Source organism: Cololabis saira, chromosome 5 (assembly GCF_033807715.1).
Source record: "Cololabis saira isolate AMF1-May2022 chromosome 5, fColSai1.1, whole genome shotgun sequence".
NCBI classification, from domain to species: Eukaryota; Metazoa; Chordata; class Actinopteri; order Beloniformes; family Belonidae; genus Cololabis; species Cololabis saira.
Window position 1 is genome coordinate 33,055,192 of NC_084591.1, and position 15,207 is coordinate 33,070,398.

At 46.1% G+C, this 15,207-nt stretch overlaps 1 protein-coding gene across 3 annotated transcripts; it reads right to left on the minus strand.

Annotated features, from left to right (window-relative positions):
- Positions 1 to 3,510: 3,510 nt before the first annotated feature.
- LOC133444729 (transcription factor 12-like) lies at positions 3,511 to 14,607 on the minus strand. 3 transcript variants are annotated; one of them, XM_061722606.1, is made up of 13 exons: positions 14,464 to 14,607; positions 12,202 to 12,301; positions 11,277 to 11,419; positions 11,067 to 11,190; positions 10,919 to 10,989; positions 10,512 to 10,608; positions 10,329 to 10,402; positions 9,135 to 9,311; positions 8,385 to 8,505; positions 8,127 to 8,277; positions 5,404 to 5,633; positions 3,991 to 5,013; positions 3,511 to 3,944 (listed from the first exon to the last, which is right to left on the minus strand). In XM_061722606.1, the coding sequence occupies exons 1-12, from the start codon at positions 14,530 to 14,532 to the stop codon at positions 4,871 to 4,873; spliced, it is 1,500 nt and encodes a 499-aa protein (XP_061578590.1). In that variant the 5' UTR covers positions 14,533 to 14,607; the 3' UTR covers positions 3,511 to 3,944; positions 3,991 to 4,870. The 3 variants fall into 3 exon arrangements, with proteins under 3 accessions (XP_061578590.1, XP_061578588.1, XP_061578591.1); XM_061722604.1 differs by having other exon boundaries at positions 3,975 to 5,013; XM_061722607.1 differs by lacking the exon at positions 14,464 to 14,607 and adding an exon at positions 14,347 to 14,371 and having other exon boundaries at positions 3,975 to 5,013.
- Between the last annotated feature and the right edge of the window lie 600 nt (positions 14,608 to 15,207).

The window sequence follows — 15,207 nt, forward strand, 5'->3', positions numbered from 1 at the left end:
ATCATGACGGGGCCGTTTTAGACGTTTAATCACGTTATTTACAGGACGCTTGCTGATGGATGGATGGATGGATGGATGGATGGATGGATGGATGGATGGATGGATGGATGGATGGATGGACGGACGGACGGACGGACGGACGGACGGACGGACGGACGGATGCATAGATGGATGGATGGATGGATGGATGCATAAATGGATGGATGGATGGATGGATGCATAGATGGATGGATGGATGGATGGATGGATGGATGGATGGATGGATGGATGGATGGATGGATGGATGGATGGATGGATGGATGCATGGATGGATGGATGGATGGATGGATGGATGGATGCATGGATGGATGGATGGATGGATGCATGGATGGATGATTGGATGGATGGATGGATGGATGGATGGATGGATGCATAGATGGATGGATGGATGGATGGATGCATAGATGGATGGATGGATGGATGGATGCATAGATGGATGGATGCATAGATGGATGGATGGATGGATGGATGCATAGATGGATGGATGGATGGATGGATGCATAGATGGATGGATGGATGGATGGATGCATGGATGGATGGATGGATGGATGGATGGATGGATGGATGGATGGATGGATGGATGGATGGATGGATGCATGGATGGATGGATGGATGGATGGATGGATGGATGGATGGATGGATGGATGCATAGATGGATGGATGGATGGATGGATGCATAGATGGATGGATGGATGGATGGATGCATGGATGGATGGATGGATGGATGGATGGATGGATGGATGGATGGATGGATGGATGCATGGATGGATGATTGGATGGATGGATGGATGGATGGATGGATGGGTGGATTGTTGGATGGATGGACGGACGGATGGGTTAATCCCTCAGGAAGTTCAGGTGCAGCAGCCCACCAACCTTCAGCTCAGGTCAGTCATGAGCCCAAAGACTCAACACCTCCTAAAAGGAAATTAAAGTTAAAGGAGCATGAGGCAAGAATAAGAAATGAGACTCATTATCGCCACGACGGCCGTTGGGGGTACTGCAGCCAACAGCGAAGCCGGCACGGGAGAACGGGGAGAACGTGCATGCAGCGTCATGTGACGTCACATCCGCAGGACAGCGCTGGAAATTCGGGACCGAATTGCAGCACATTTTGCAGCACACAGCCTGTTCAAGGCAACGGAGAGATACACTAGAGGGCTCATTCTTTTGGGTTTGGAACGCTTCATCTGACATTATTACTAGAAAACTTAAAATGTATACAGATTTTTTTCATAAATCCTGCCTCAAGCTCCTTTAACTGGTAACTTTAAAATGTCCTGTGGATGGTTGGTAGTTGGTAGGATGTTCTGATCCATCTCCTACTGGGACCTGCCTTACCGACCTTAACAGAATTTTATATTCTTAACAGAATATAAAACATGTTCATACATGAACTACTAAAATATATAGGCAAGAAAAAGTATGTGAACCCTTCTGAAAACTGACGTTCTGAATAAATTTTCCATTAAATATTTTTATTATCTGATGTTTATCAAAGTCACAATAAAAGACAAACAACTAATTTTAGGCTGAAAACAGAGACCTGATCCAGACCTGATCCAGACCTGATTCAGACCTGATCCTGACCCAGACCTGATCCAGACCTGATTCAGACCTGATCCTGACCCAGACCTGATCCAGACCTGATTCAGACCTGATCCTGACCCAGACCTGATCCAGACCTGATCCAGACCTGATCCTGATCCAGACCTGATCCTGATCCAGACCTGATCCTGATCCAGATCCTGACCTGATCCAAACAGATGATTCTGGTTTACCAGTCCCAGTCTTGTTGTTCTGATGTTTAAATGTCTCCAAACCCGTTTGTTGGAGTTCAGTTTTACAGTCTATCTGTAGAGAAAGATAAACTGTAACTGACATAAATATTTTGACAACATCCCTGCGGGAAGAAAACCTGTACGTACCTGGCGACTATAAACTCAGAGTTTAAATAAAACCAGCCAGAGCTCTGAGAACCGCAGCCCGGTCCGGTCCGGTTCGGTGTGGATGTAAAAGGAAGTGGGAGGTGAAGTCAGGATCTTCAGAAAGTTCACACCAAGTCCTGAAACGCACGGCCGACCGCGACCGAGGATGAATCGGTCACGAATGGGCCACTTTAATCCGATTTTTGATCAGAAGCTCCCCCGCCGTGCGTGTCCTGCTCCGGCCGCTCACAGCGCTCTGTGTCCGGCCAGACGCGGCCGCGCTGCCCGCTCGGGAGAGGCGTTCACGGCCGCCCCGTCACGTCATATGACCGCTCGCCGTGACGCCACACAACCCCCGTAGACGGTCTCTTCTCTCTAACACTCTTACAATAGTTTAGAAAAAAGTTCAAAGGAGCGCCTTTTTTCAACTTTCAAAGGAAAATCCTCTTTTGAAAAACATTTATCTTTGAAAGTTGTGATTTACCACTTTTCCTTCGTCCGCGTGCAGCTGGACTCTGTTAAACTACACTATTTAAAACTGCCTTCGTACACACAACCACAATGAATTAGAAATATAATAGAAAATCAAAACAACTTTCAATTGTAATTTCTGAGGTTTAAACAATAAAGACGTGTACTTTTATAACATTGCAGCCACTTAAATTATCTCAATTTTCAGGAATGGATGGATAAAACTGCCTTCATAAGACAACCACAATGAATTAGAAATAAAACTATCAATATAAAAACAAAACAACTTTCAATTGTAATTTATAGCGTTTAAACAATAAAAACACGTACTTTTAACAGTACAGCCACTTAAATTATCTCCATTTTCAGGAATGGATGGATAAAACTGCCTTCGTATACAACCACAATGAATTAGAAATAAAACTGTCAATAGAAAATCAAAACAACTTTCAATTGTAATTTATGAGGTTTAAACAATAAACACATGTACTTTTATAACATTACAACCACTTACATTATCTCAATAAATGTATTCAGATTAAGAATTTTTATTGTAAATCTGACAATTTTTAAAACTTGTCCAAGAATCCTTTTCTGATTGCAGTCTGGTATTTATGGACCCCCCCCAAACTGACTCAGCCATTGAAGAGTTGAAGAGTTCAGAGGGTCTTGGGTTGTTTTTCCAACATGCTTCAGGTCATTATTCATCTGCATTGTAAAGTCAATGTGAGGAGAACATTTCATCCCAGCATTCATCTTGCTGTGTGGCCACGTCATAACAGCGCCTCCACCATGTTTTACAAATAAACCAAGTTTATCTTGATTTCATTTGTCCAGACTCTGATAACAGAATAGAGAGAGCTTCTCTACATGTTTTCTGTTCTCTTGGATGTCACCGTGGACTTCAGATCAGCAGCGCAGGTTTTCTTACTTTTCACAGTTCATTGCTTCTTAAAAGACAGTATTTGACTTTACATGATGCTCAGGACACTTCTGTGCATGTTTATTTAAATATATTATATATGTAAAAAAAGAGAGACTGAAATAATATGAAAGAAGACATTTATTGCTACATTGTTATATCACACATGCCTGTAATCTACCTCTGTACATACACTACAGGTCATGATAGGAATAGTTCAGATTAAAAAAACAAGTAAAAACAAAATCAACGGTGCGATAAACAAATTTGATAATACTTTGCTGCTCAGAGCATTATATGTGGCTACATCTAGTAAGTTATACAAAAACCATCCTTATGTGTAAATTCATTAACAAAAGCAAATAGAAACAATATTCAGTACTTAATAATCATATAAAAGATAAGTTAACTTTAAAAAATGAATGTTCTATTAAAAACTCAAACATGCAACAAGCTTGTCTGACTACACGTGGAGGGAAATAAATACACTGAGAAGAAGAGTGTTTCCTGTCAACAGTGCAATAACACAACGTATATCACAAATGTACACACAGCCGGTTGTACACACACCCGGTTGTACACACCTGGTTGTACACACAGCCGGTTGTACACACACCCGGTTGTACACACAGCAGGGTGTACAACCAGGTGTGTGCTGCACGCTAGAGAAGAATCCTGGAGAACTGCTCATTCACAGAATGCTCAAACCCCTGCAGCCTGCGACGTTCACACACACACACACACACACACACACACACACACACACACACACACACACACACACACACACACACACACACACACACACACACACACACACACACACACACACACACACACACACACACACACACAATTTATTATGTTTTAGCTGAAAACACAAGCGTGAGACGTGGGTCCTCTGAGCTCGTTGGGAGAAGTACCTGGGATGTGGTGATGTCTTGAAAACATCTGTCATGAACATATTAGCATCGTTTAAATTCAAAATGAACCTGGAATCTCGTTACCACCAGACTTCATCCATCTTGACACATCATAACAGAAAGATCACCTATATATATATATATATATATATGTATATTTATATATATGTATATAGAAAATATGTACAAAACATCTGCAGTTTACAATGCATTTGTCTTTTTAAGAGTAAAGTTCAGGCACAAAGTTAAAAGTCCATTTGAGAAGCGAGAAGAGGATGGTTCCGCTGCGTCACACTCTCTAATGAGGCGGTACCAGCGCTCTGCTCCGGTCCAAATTCACAAGAAAACGTTGGGCATCATTGACATCCCAGGATTCCTTCATCCTAACATCTGGACATCAAAGAAACACCGAGCAGGAAATACTGACAGAACGATATCAGTTTTTTCTACTTTACGTATCCAAACAAAAAGTGGTCGCACAGTTTGTCTGTCGCCTGATCGCTGCATACCGTGCACGTTTTAGTAACCGTGATCGCTGCTATAGGAATGCATGTACTTGGTGATAACTTTAGCTGTCTATCAGGGGCTCAGAGGTGGCCCATGTGGTTGGCTGGGTCTGTCAGACTTGGATGAAAAGCAAGATGCACAGATTGTGAATCAGTCATGGCGGCGGACGCTTTCTCCTCCTCTCGCCGCCGCAGACAAGCTGCCTTTGGATTCAGGTTCCTCTCTGCAGGACACAAAGAAAAACACCACTTATCTTACCGCTCAGTCACACTCAGTCACTTATTTATCAGGATGCATGATTAGGATGTTTTTTTTCTGAATGAATGGAAACTACAGTTGACACTTAAATTCAGTCTGGGATTTGAAAATCAATCCAAATGATTGTTAATATCTCCCATCTGCAAAACGTTTGCTACATGAGGTTTCTCCTGCTCACAGCTCATTGTGCTGCCCCCGTGTGGTCAAAGATATGTAAACAACTGCAGGTAAATAGTGGTAAGCACATTTTGATTGCATGACCACATATGACATGTTTATTGTTCTTCACTGGCCGCGGTGCCAGGAGAAGATACCGCTCCCCCCTCCCACGGTGGACCTGCCTTCCTGCACTGACCTCTGACTTGCTGCTCCAGACTGAGGATCACGGCGACGGCTTGGTGCAGCACCAGCAGTTTGGTCTGCGGCTTCTCGCTCTTGAGGTGCAGCTGACACATGTGACCCAGCTCCTTAAAGGCCTCGTTGATGTCACGGACACGCAGACGCTCGCGGGCGTTGTTGGCCATCCTCCTCTCTCGCTCGCGCTCAGCTTTCTGCTCTGGGCTCAGGTCCTCATCTTCATGGATACTACAAGTAGCGAGAAAAATATAGCCAAGGAATCATTTCAGGTTGCAGATTCGTGTAGTTAAAATCTATCCTGAATGTTCTGTGGATGCAGGCAGGTGTGCTGGGGATGTTTCTGTTTCTGACTTGGTTTGAGAATGGGATCAAACGTTGACGTTAGAGCACTTTTACGTTCAGACACCATCATTCTTATTATTAAGGTTTCATAAAAGTCTTGGGTTTTCCATGATTTATCATTTGGTCGGACAGGAGAAACATCTGTCACTGCAGATACGGCAGGATTTGGAGGAAAGGAAAACATGCACCGAAACATCAAAGCAGATGAAAGTGAGAGGTTTGGCCTGAGCTGACCTCTTAACAGTAGGAACACCAGGACACATGGTTTGGTTTGACTGACCCAGATTTTTATAAGTGATTCCTCCAAAAGTAACTGATTCAGTACAGATTACAACCACATTTGATGGCATAAACTACTAGGAACTGCTCAGCCTTTGGAAACTATCCATTGTTTCTGTTTATGTCATAATCTGATAACTATTCAAAAACCTAACTGGCAGATCAATGAAAATAAAAACAATACAGTTGCAGTAAAGGTGGACTTGGACTGTTTCAGCTTACAGTAAAGAGTCCAAGTTCAAGTTCTGTGGAAAAACTGATGCAATGTATTCCCTAGAAAATTTACCGATTCATTTAATAATAAGCTACAAAATACAATAAAAAGGAATACTAGAAACAATTAAAAGATCAATAAAAATCAAGTGATCAATAAAAGTGTTGATCATAATCAATCTGCTTTCTTTTTAGTGGGTTTTATTACATTATTCTGAAAACTTATTTTCTTTCTTAAACACATTTCATTGGTATCTCTCAATAAAATATAAACATTATTCAACATTTCCCCTTGTGTGACTGATGAGACGCGAAGAGGAACCGGAGGCTGGGGCACAGCTGTGCGTCACAGCAGGACGTCCCACTCTACTTTAAATCAGTCAAACCCAAGGTGGATGTTTTCGCTTTTTAAATAAGTCTATGTTTAAAAAATAACATTGTGTTGTGTGATAATTATGATGGTGGTGGTGAAGGTGATGGTTATGGTGGTAGTGGTGATGGTGTTGGTGGTGGTGGTAGTGATAGCGATGTTGGTGATGATGGTAGTGGTGGTGGTGCTGTTGGAGGTGGGGGTGGTGTTGGGGGTGGGGATGGTGGTGGTGATGTTGGCGGTGGTGATGTTGGTGGTGATGTTGGTGGTGGTGATGTTGGTGGTGATGTTGGTGGTGGTGATGTTGGTGGTGATGTTGGTGGTGGTGATGTTGGTGGTGATGTTGGTGGTGGTGATGTTGGTGGTGGTGATGTTGGTGGTGATGTTGGTGGTGGTGATGTTGGTGGTGGTGATGTTGGTGGTGGTGATGTTGGTGGTGGTGATGTTGGTGGTGGTGATGTTGGTGGTGGTGATGTTGGTGGTGATGTTGGTGGTGGTGATGTTGGTGGTGATGTTGGTGGTGGTGATGTTGGTGGTGATGTTGGTGGTGGTGATGTTGGTGGTGGTGATGTTGGTGGTGGTGATGTTGGTGGTGATGTTGGTGGTGGTGATGTTGGTGGTGGTGATGTTGGTGGTGATGTTGGTGGTGGTGATGTTGGTGGTGATGTTGGTGGTGATGTTGGTGGTGGTGATGTTGGTGGTGGTGATGTTGGTGGTGATGTTGGTGGTGGTGATGTTGGTGGTGATGTTGGTGGTGGTGATGTTGGTGGTGATATTGGTGGTGATGTTGGTGGTGGTGATGTTGGTGGTGGTGATGTTGGTGGTGGTGATGTTGGTGGTGGTGATGTTGGTGGTGGTGATGTTGGTGGTGGTGATGTTGGTGGTGATGTTGGTGGTGATGTTGGTGGTGGTGATGTTGGTGGTGGTGATGTTGGTGGTGGTGATGTTGGTGGTGGTGATGTTGGTGGTGGTGATGTTGGTGGTGATGTTGGTGGTGGTGATGTTGGTGGTGATGTTGGTGGTGGTGATGTTGGTGGTGGTGATGTTGGTGGTGATGTTGGTGGTGGTGATGTTGGTGGTGGTGATGTTGGTGGTGATGTTGGTGGTGGTGATGTTGGTGGTGATGTTGGTGGTGGTGATGTTGGTGGTGGTGATGTTGGTGGTGATGTTGGTGGTGGTGATGTTGGTGGTGGTGATGTTGGTGGTGATGTTGGTGGTGGTGATGTTGGTGGTGATGATGTTGGTGGTGGTGATGTTGGTGGTGGTGATGTTGGTGGTGATGTTGGTGGTGATGTTGGTGGTGATGTTGGTGGTGGTGATGTTGGTGGTGGTGATGTTGGTGGTGATGTTGGTGGTGATGTTGGTGGTGATGTTGGTGGTGGTGATGTTGGTGGTGATGTTGGTGGTGGTGATGTTGGTGGTGATGATGTTTGTAGTGTTAGTGGTGGTGGTGGTGGGAGTGGTGATGATGTTGGTGTTGGTGGTGTGAGAGACTGGGGACAGCAGCAGGTGTTTACCTGTTCCTGTTCATGTCATCGTGTGCTCTCTGTTCGCCGTCCTCGTCCGACCCGGGGCTCTCCGAGCCGAGTCGCAGACCGCTGTGCATCATCTCCTCTCTCTCCCCTCGTTCCATCTTGAGCTCCAGAAGACTCTGAACTCCCAAACCACCTGTGTGAGATCCCAGCAAACACAGTCAGGAAACCTGTCAAGTCTGGACGGTGAGGTGTAACGTACAAATCTGGCATGTGTAGATGCGTGGAGTAGCTCGCTCTCACCTCCTCCTCCTCCCCCCTGCGCGGCCTGAAGCGCCGGCCTCTGCCGGACCGGGTACGGGTGGCTGGTCTGTGTGCGGATCTGGAAAGCTGAGTCGTTGTTGTTCATGTTGACAGCTTCGACCTTTATGACACAGAGCAGAAGGAGATGAGTGCGTTCATACATCCATTGTTGAATATTCAGCCGCTGAAGATCCTCTAAATGTGGAGCATTAAACATCCTACAGCGTCATAAATCATTCTCAGAGACAGTCACTTACAACATCCAACGAGTCACTTAAGTCACAAAACCAACATCTGCCCTCCCGTTTCCAAAGTAACGCTGAGTGGATCTCTGGCTCAACAGACTTAATTTAATCTCAGACATCCGTAATCCCTCTCTTCAAACTACTATGTACTCCCTAAACACATCCCTAATTCTCCTCAGAATCCACTTTCTATCTGTCACATCTCGGGAATAAAAAATAAAAGTGGGTGAATCTAACACCCCTCCTCCAAAGGATTACACTAAAGACCCCCCCCCCCCCCTCTGGATGCTGTAAACTTCTGCTCCAGCTGGGAGAAAATCCCCTGGTCTGCTAAAAGGGAAGCGCGTGGTGAGGGACGTGCACGGTGCGGCGGTGCCCGTTGTGCCGTGGCCGAATCCCAGCACTTGCCCAGTTTACTCAACATGAGGAAGACGTGCAGACGTAGCATGCACAGCTAGCATGCCCACGCCGCTCCCCTGCGTGAAGTGCAGCAGCGTTTGCTCACCATGGCCGGAGGGTGGCAGCCGGCCGGGAGCGTGCTGCCAGAGCCCGGATGGCCGTGCTGGGAGTGGCTCAGCAGGCCGTGGATGTCCGTGGGCAGGCTGGCCGTGGGGCCCACAGCGTGGTTCCTCAGGACGTGGATCACATCATCTAGCCTGTCCAGGCGGTCCTCCACCTGAGACTGAACACACCAGGAGACAGCGCTCAGCATCAATCACATCATCAAAGGACCTTCTTTAAAAAATATAATCAAATCCAGACTCTCATTCTTTCTCACCAAGAACTGATCTCATTGTAACCCTTCAGGTACAGACTCGCAAATTTGTTGTGGCAAGACCAGCGGCGCTTTTTCATGTGTTTATGTCATCCTGTTAAAGTAGACAACCAGCAGCTGGCTGATTAGCCTCTCCGTGCTCCCCACCCGGTACCAGGCACATTCGGGCCAGCATTAAGTTAAGCACCTTAGTTATGGCACTGGAAGTCATGATACGGGCCAGATGTGGCCCAACTGCTGTTAGCTGGCCTCGACGCCAGTCCCAGCGAGCATTGTGAGACCGAGGCGTGTTGCAAGGGCCTCATGGACCTGGGTTTAGGTGCTGCCCTGAGTGGATACCGCCCGTCAAGGGCAAACATGGACCAAAGAAACCTGCAGATGTAGGCCGTGTTTGGGCCAACCAAACTTTACTATCTGGACAGAGTCTTCAACTTCCAAGCTCCGGTTCTTTTAGCCATTACTGATCCACCTATTCACTTCAGGTCAGTTCACTTAAACGCTGGTTGGGTTGAGGTTGGGTCTATCCAGGTCCAAATATGGGCATGCATGCATGCATGCATGCATGCATGCATGCATGCATCCATCCATCCATCCATCCATCCATCCATCCATCCATCCATCCATCCATCCATCCATCCATCCATCCATCCATCCATCCATCCATCCATCCATCCATCCATCCATCCATCCATCCATCATCGAAGAAGGAGCCTCACACTTCTCATGTGTAATTATTAACTTACTAGTTTTTATTACGGGAACTTTTATTCTGACCTTGTTGGTCCTGTATTGGTACCAAATGATCCACATTGCTGTTGTACAGCCTGAAAATCTTTATTTCCTGTTTCTTAATCACTATTACTGTTCGTGTGTCCGTGCAGTGACGATCTCAACATGACACAATGATCAGAGAAGCTTCTTTACCATTGAGATAAGTGAGGATTCGTAGTGTGGTGACGCTGGTGTTTGAGCTGAGCTGCGGGGCCACATGTTGTTACCTGGAAGAGAACAAACAGGAATATGAAGATGTTTGGAATTATGATATTCATTGGAAAAAAATCTATTTGATATTGGCGCCGTGCAGCTGCAGGGTTTCCTCCAGCTTACCTGCAGCCTCCGTTGCATTTGGCAGTGGTGACGGCGTCCTCACCGGGGTGGACGAGCTGGAGGGGAAGCTGCTGCTGGTGTGATCGGGGGAATAAATCTGAGGGGGAGAGGGGAAGGAAGACGTAAGAGGGAGCATGGGGGCATGGGAGTACAGCGACTGCCACGGCCCTTGAAACAGGCCCGTAACCTGAACTTAAATAATCAGTCCTGGTCATTTTACAAGCCTGCGGCCAATAAAAATTCTTGCTGCACAAAAGTAGTCTTTGTTTAATATGCGCTACAGAGAGGAAGTTTTAAATGATGCCCATGGGGCTTTTAGGGCTTGGATTTATGCTCTGAGTGGACCGTCTGAACGTAACCGGGCATAGACGGGCCTGTGTCCTGGCTTTGAGGTTGTGCTTACTTACAGATGCCAGAGCTTTCCCCAAGGTGTCGCCTGTCTGCGATGCTCCTGAAACATTCCCGTGGCTTCCTGGTACTGAATAAAAAACATTTATTATAAAATGGCGTCCAAACAAAATTCAGATATTAGAAAAAGCCCCTTGATTTCCTCACCTGCTGAACTCTCTGATGTGTTGACTGGAGGAGAACGAGATGCTGCATTGTTGCGATGAAAAGTGGACATGGGAGGAAGGGCCCTGTTCATGTCAGCAGCGACCACCGAATGTGGAGAGAAGTTCTGAGCAGAACCAAACACGCGGTTGAAACCACAGCTAAGACAAAGCCCTTTAATGTCAGCAGCTGGGGCGGCGGCGGTAGACTCACCAGGTGACTGTGTGCAGGCTGCAGGCTGCTGTAGCTGCCCGGCTGTGTTTGGTGGGTCGTGGTGGCTCCCAGCGCACCTTCATAGCCCTGCTGGCTCAGACCATTTACAGCATTCCAGATGTCGGGCGAATTGCTCATCCCCTCTGAAACGAGGAGTGATGTGTTAGCGCCTGCAATGGAGCGGCGTCTGAAACAGCCGCTCGGTTCACAAAGCCGTGGAGCTCGTTTCTCTTTAAGATCCAGAACTAAACATGTTCTGCTTGACTGCCGAGGTGTGCAGGAGTTTCAATCATCATTAAAATGTCATTTGAAAGAGGTGTGTTTTTTTGGCCTTAGTTATTTTAGTCGTTTAGACTCAAAAGTGAAGTTTTGGGTAACATTAGGTGTATTTCGTGCCACATTTCCCATCATCTTTCATCTCTCAACATCTCTGTTTTTGGCCTGTTAGCAGCCCGGTTTGTTTTATTGCTTTGAACCTTTGTGCTGCTTTGGTTTGGAGGGAATAAACTAAGGTAGGTAGGGTCATGTGATTTGCATTCTGCTGTCGTACATTGATGAAAAAGGCATAACCAAGTTTGTTATGTTTTTTTATGAAGAAAAACATTTCTATTTTGAATTGCCTCCCATGCAACACAGTATCTTTGCGTATTGCAAGCTGGTAGAAATAAACCACTGGAAACTAATGAGCTTCCACTGTAGGCAGCTAGCTGGCAGCTAGCGGACCAACGCTGGCAGCTTTCAGTATGAAAGGCTTCTAACTATGAAGAGTTTGAGTTCCCATAAAGCAAAAAAAAATAAGGTAATAGCAGTAGAATCAGACAAGCATGTAACTTCATATACCTCTTTGATCAAAGAAAGACTTAATGCAGGTGTACCGACAGACAGAAAGAAAAAAAAGTAATCATTTTGGAGGGTTTGGTCTCACCAAAGAAGGTGCTTGCAAACACATTGGTCTGGGTTTTGCTCGATGGGTACGACATTGAGTTCTGGTTGATGGCGTCACTGTTGGGGGACTGCCCATAAACCTAAACAGATAAACAAGAGAGGACATGACATTTAAACCAGAAAACACAACCTTGTGTACATGTACTTTACTCAAAGTAAACTGCCTGAAATGTGCAAATACTGTGTGTGTGTGTGTGAGCTGAAGCAACAGTATTATGGAAACAAGGCAGATAGCTGATGCACACTTAGAGCTATTGCGATAATCCATAAGCTGCAGATCCATGCACCTCCTCATCCGGATTTAGGAGCCATTCACCATGAGAAATCCCCCCACAATCATGATCATGTTGGGCTGGCTTCAGGGACTGGGGCACAATCTTTCCCAAAATAAAATTGAAATTCAAGCCTTCTTATGATTTGTCCTCAGAAAGTCACCACACAGGGAACCGAGAGAACCCCCCCCCCCCCCCCCCGATGACCCTTCCCTGTGGCAAGACATTCAGCTCACGGCACCTCCAGTAAGTTTATGGGCCACTTTCCTGTAGGTGTACAGAATCGTGCAGCAAACTGCATATGGGCACACAAGCCGCACCAACACATGCGTGCTCGCTCCAACACACCGAGAGGTCTGGGCTGCACCTGCACCTCTCGGTTGCTTTGATGTGCCCCAGGAAATGAAAATAAACCTCCCTGCGCAGCATCAATGGGGTGTCAGTTACCCGGACGACAAGTTCTGTAAAGCAGGCTATTAAAGACTCTCTTGAGTATGCTCGTGCAAGGCTCACACATTTAAGCACACACACACACACACACAGCCGTGACCCTGGCTGGCATGAGTCCCATGGTGATTGTGGGCTTGGCCAAACAGAGGAGCCCCTGTCGACACTGGGCCCGTCTGAGCCGCCATGGGCAGCATATGGCAGAGGATAAAGCCAATTGTCCTCCTTACCATCAGCATAGCAGGCGACCCGTTAATAATGGTCACACCCCCGCCCCAGCACGCCCTCTCTGGCCCCCACTGGAGAGGGGCCGTCACCATGGCATCCTCTTTTAACATAGCATTGATTTAGGAACCATCAATCATGAAATCACAAATGATAATAGACTTTTTTTTTCTGCAGTTCAGCTCCAAGTGAGCTCAAATTGGAATACAATAAATCAATATTTTTTTAAATGATAATTTAAAACAAATGTTCTTTTTTGACTTTGCCAATCAACTTAAAGGCTTTCAACGTCTAAACATGCATGAAGTCAGTAAAAGAAAAAAGAAAAGAAAGGAAAAAGGAAAAAGAAAGAAGAGCAAACAGCTGCAGGACCTTTCCCAAAGTGCGCAGCATTAGGATGCTGGGTAAACGGAGAATCAACTTGCTATTCAGAGCCCATGCTTTGCTCCACCACGGCCAACTCCAGCCACATGCAACCAATTTTCTGCCTCTGTGATCCACGATGTCTGGATATGGTTAGCCTCTCAGAGATCAAAGCTGCCTTTGATAATGGTTGCAGTGGTGGAGGGACTGCTCCAACACAGCAGGGTTAAATCAAATAGAAATAGAAGCAATCTGCCTCATGTCAAGTTGTTTTCTGCTGCCAGGCCTGACTACATGGTACTGAGCAAACAGGAAGACTCGCTGTGGCATTTTAACAGGGTTTCAGCCTGCAACCAGAAATTAGACAGATATTATGGTATGAACAGACTTGACTATGGTTGATCATGAAGGGCTTGTGAGGTTTGACTGCCACAAATTAAACCCATATGTGGCCACAGATGTAATGCTGTAAATAAGGAAGTCAACTGTAAACTTTTATTCTCACGTATAGTGGCTGTTGTTGTGATCTCCAACTTCTGCTGATCAAGAAAGAGGCTCTTCACCATGTAAACAGCTTATGAGTGTAATCACACCTTTACAACATAAGAGCTCCCTCTGACCTGAGAACAGCAGGTTCATTAAATGTCTTACAAAACCAGTTACATGTCTTACAAAAAAAAAGGTATATCCAACTTTTACCTAAGTTGTGAATGCAAACATGTTTAGTCTGACAGGAACATGAAACAAAACTTGAGTGCCACACTGACTACTATACCAGCCAGAGCCAGAGCAGAGCAGATGATGATGGAGTTACTCACAGGTTTCATGTTGTAGCAGTACATGATGGAGTTACTCACAGGTTTCATGTTGTAGCAGTACATGATGGAGTTACTCACAGGTTTCATGTTGTAGCAGTACATGATGGAGTTACTCACAGGTTTCATGTTGTAGCAGTACATGATGGAGCCGCTGCCGCTGCCGGACGCGGGGTGCGCGCAGTACATGTCCGCTTCAGAGAGAGATGCCAGGTCTGTCCGCACTCAGCTGCTCCGTCCGTGCCTCTACTCATGTGTGCACAGTCCACATGCACTTCTTCTCTTAACCCACCCCTGCTGGTCCTGCAGCTACCCGCAGACAACTTATGCAAATGAGGGCCAGACCATCTCAGATGGCAGGGAGGGGGAGAGGGATGATGCCGTCCCTGGAGCTCAGCGCTCAACAGCATTAACGCCTCAATTATGGTTCCGCGTTAAATCGACGGCGTAGGTTACGCGGCGACGCGCACCGTACGGTGTGCGTCGCCGCGTACCCTACGCCGTAGGCTCTGCGTTGGTGTAACGCGGAACCATAAATCAGCCTTTATTACCAGCGTGCTTTCGTGTCTTTATAAATACATAGGGGACCTCGTTTCATAAACGAAATATTTTCTCTGCCTGTGGTTCATGTTGTTTGTTTGCTGACTGTTTCCCCTTGTGCTCATGTTCAAACTAGGGGTTTAAAAACAAGTGAAATAACCAGGGAATTCCCCGCCCACGCACCAGCAAATGCCTGCTTGACCACATCAGAGCAGAGCAACAAACACCATCATGGTGTGGTTACACATGTTCTGCGGTCTTTCAAGTGTCATCCTGTTGCTGGGCCATCTTGTGCTGGTCTGAAATCATATGCAAGCAGAGGAA

Excerpts from the sequence above, each read along its gene's own strand:
- LOC133444729 (XM_061722606.1), bottom strand. The coding sequence starts at position 14,532 with ATGTACTGCGCGCACCCCGCGTCCGGCAGCGGCAGCGGCTCCATCATG. Across the intron at positions 11,191-11,276 it reads AGCCTGCACACAGTCACCTG|AACTTCTCTCCACATTCGGT; the intron begins GTGAGTCTACCG and ends GGTTCTGCTCAG. Across the intron at positions 10,609-10,918 it reads TGGGGAAAGCTCTGGCATCT|ATTTATTCCCCCGATCACAC; the intron begins GTAAGTAAGCAC and ends TCTCCCCCTCAG.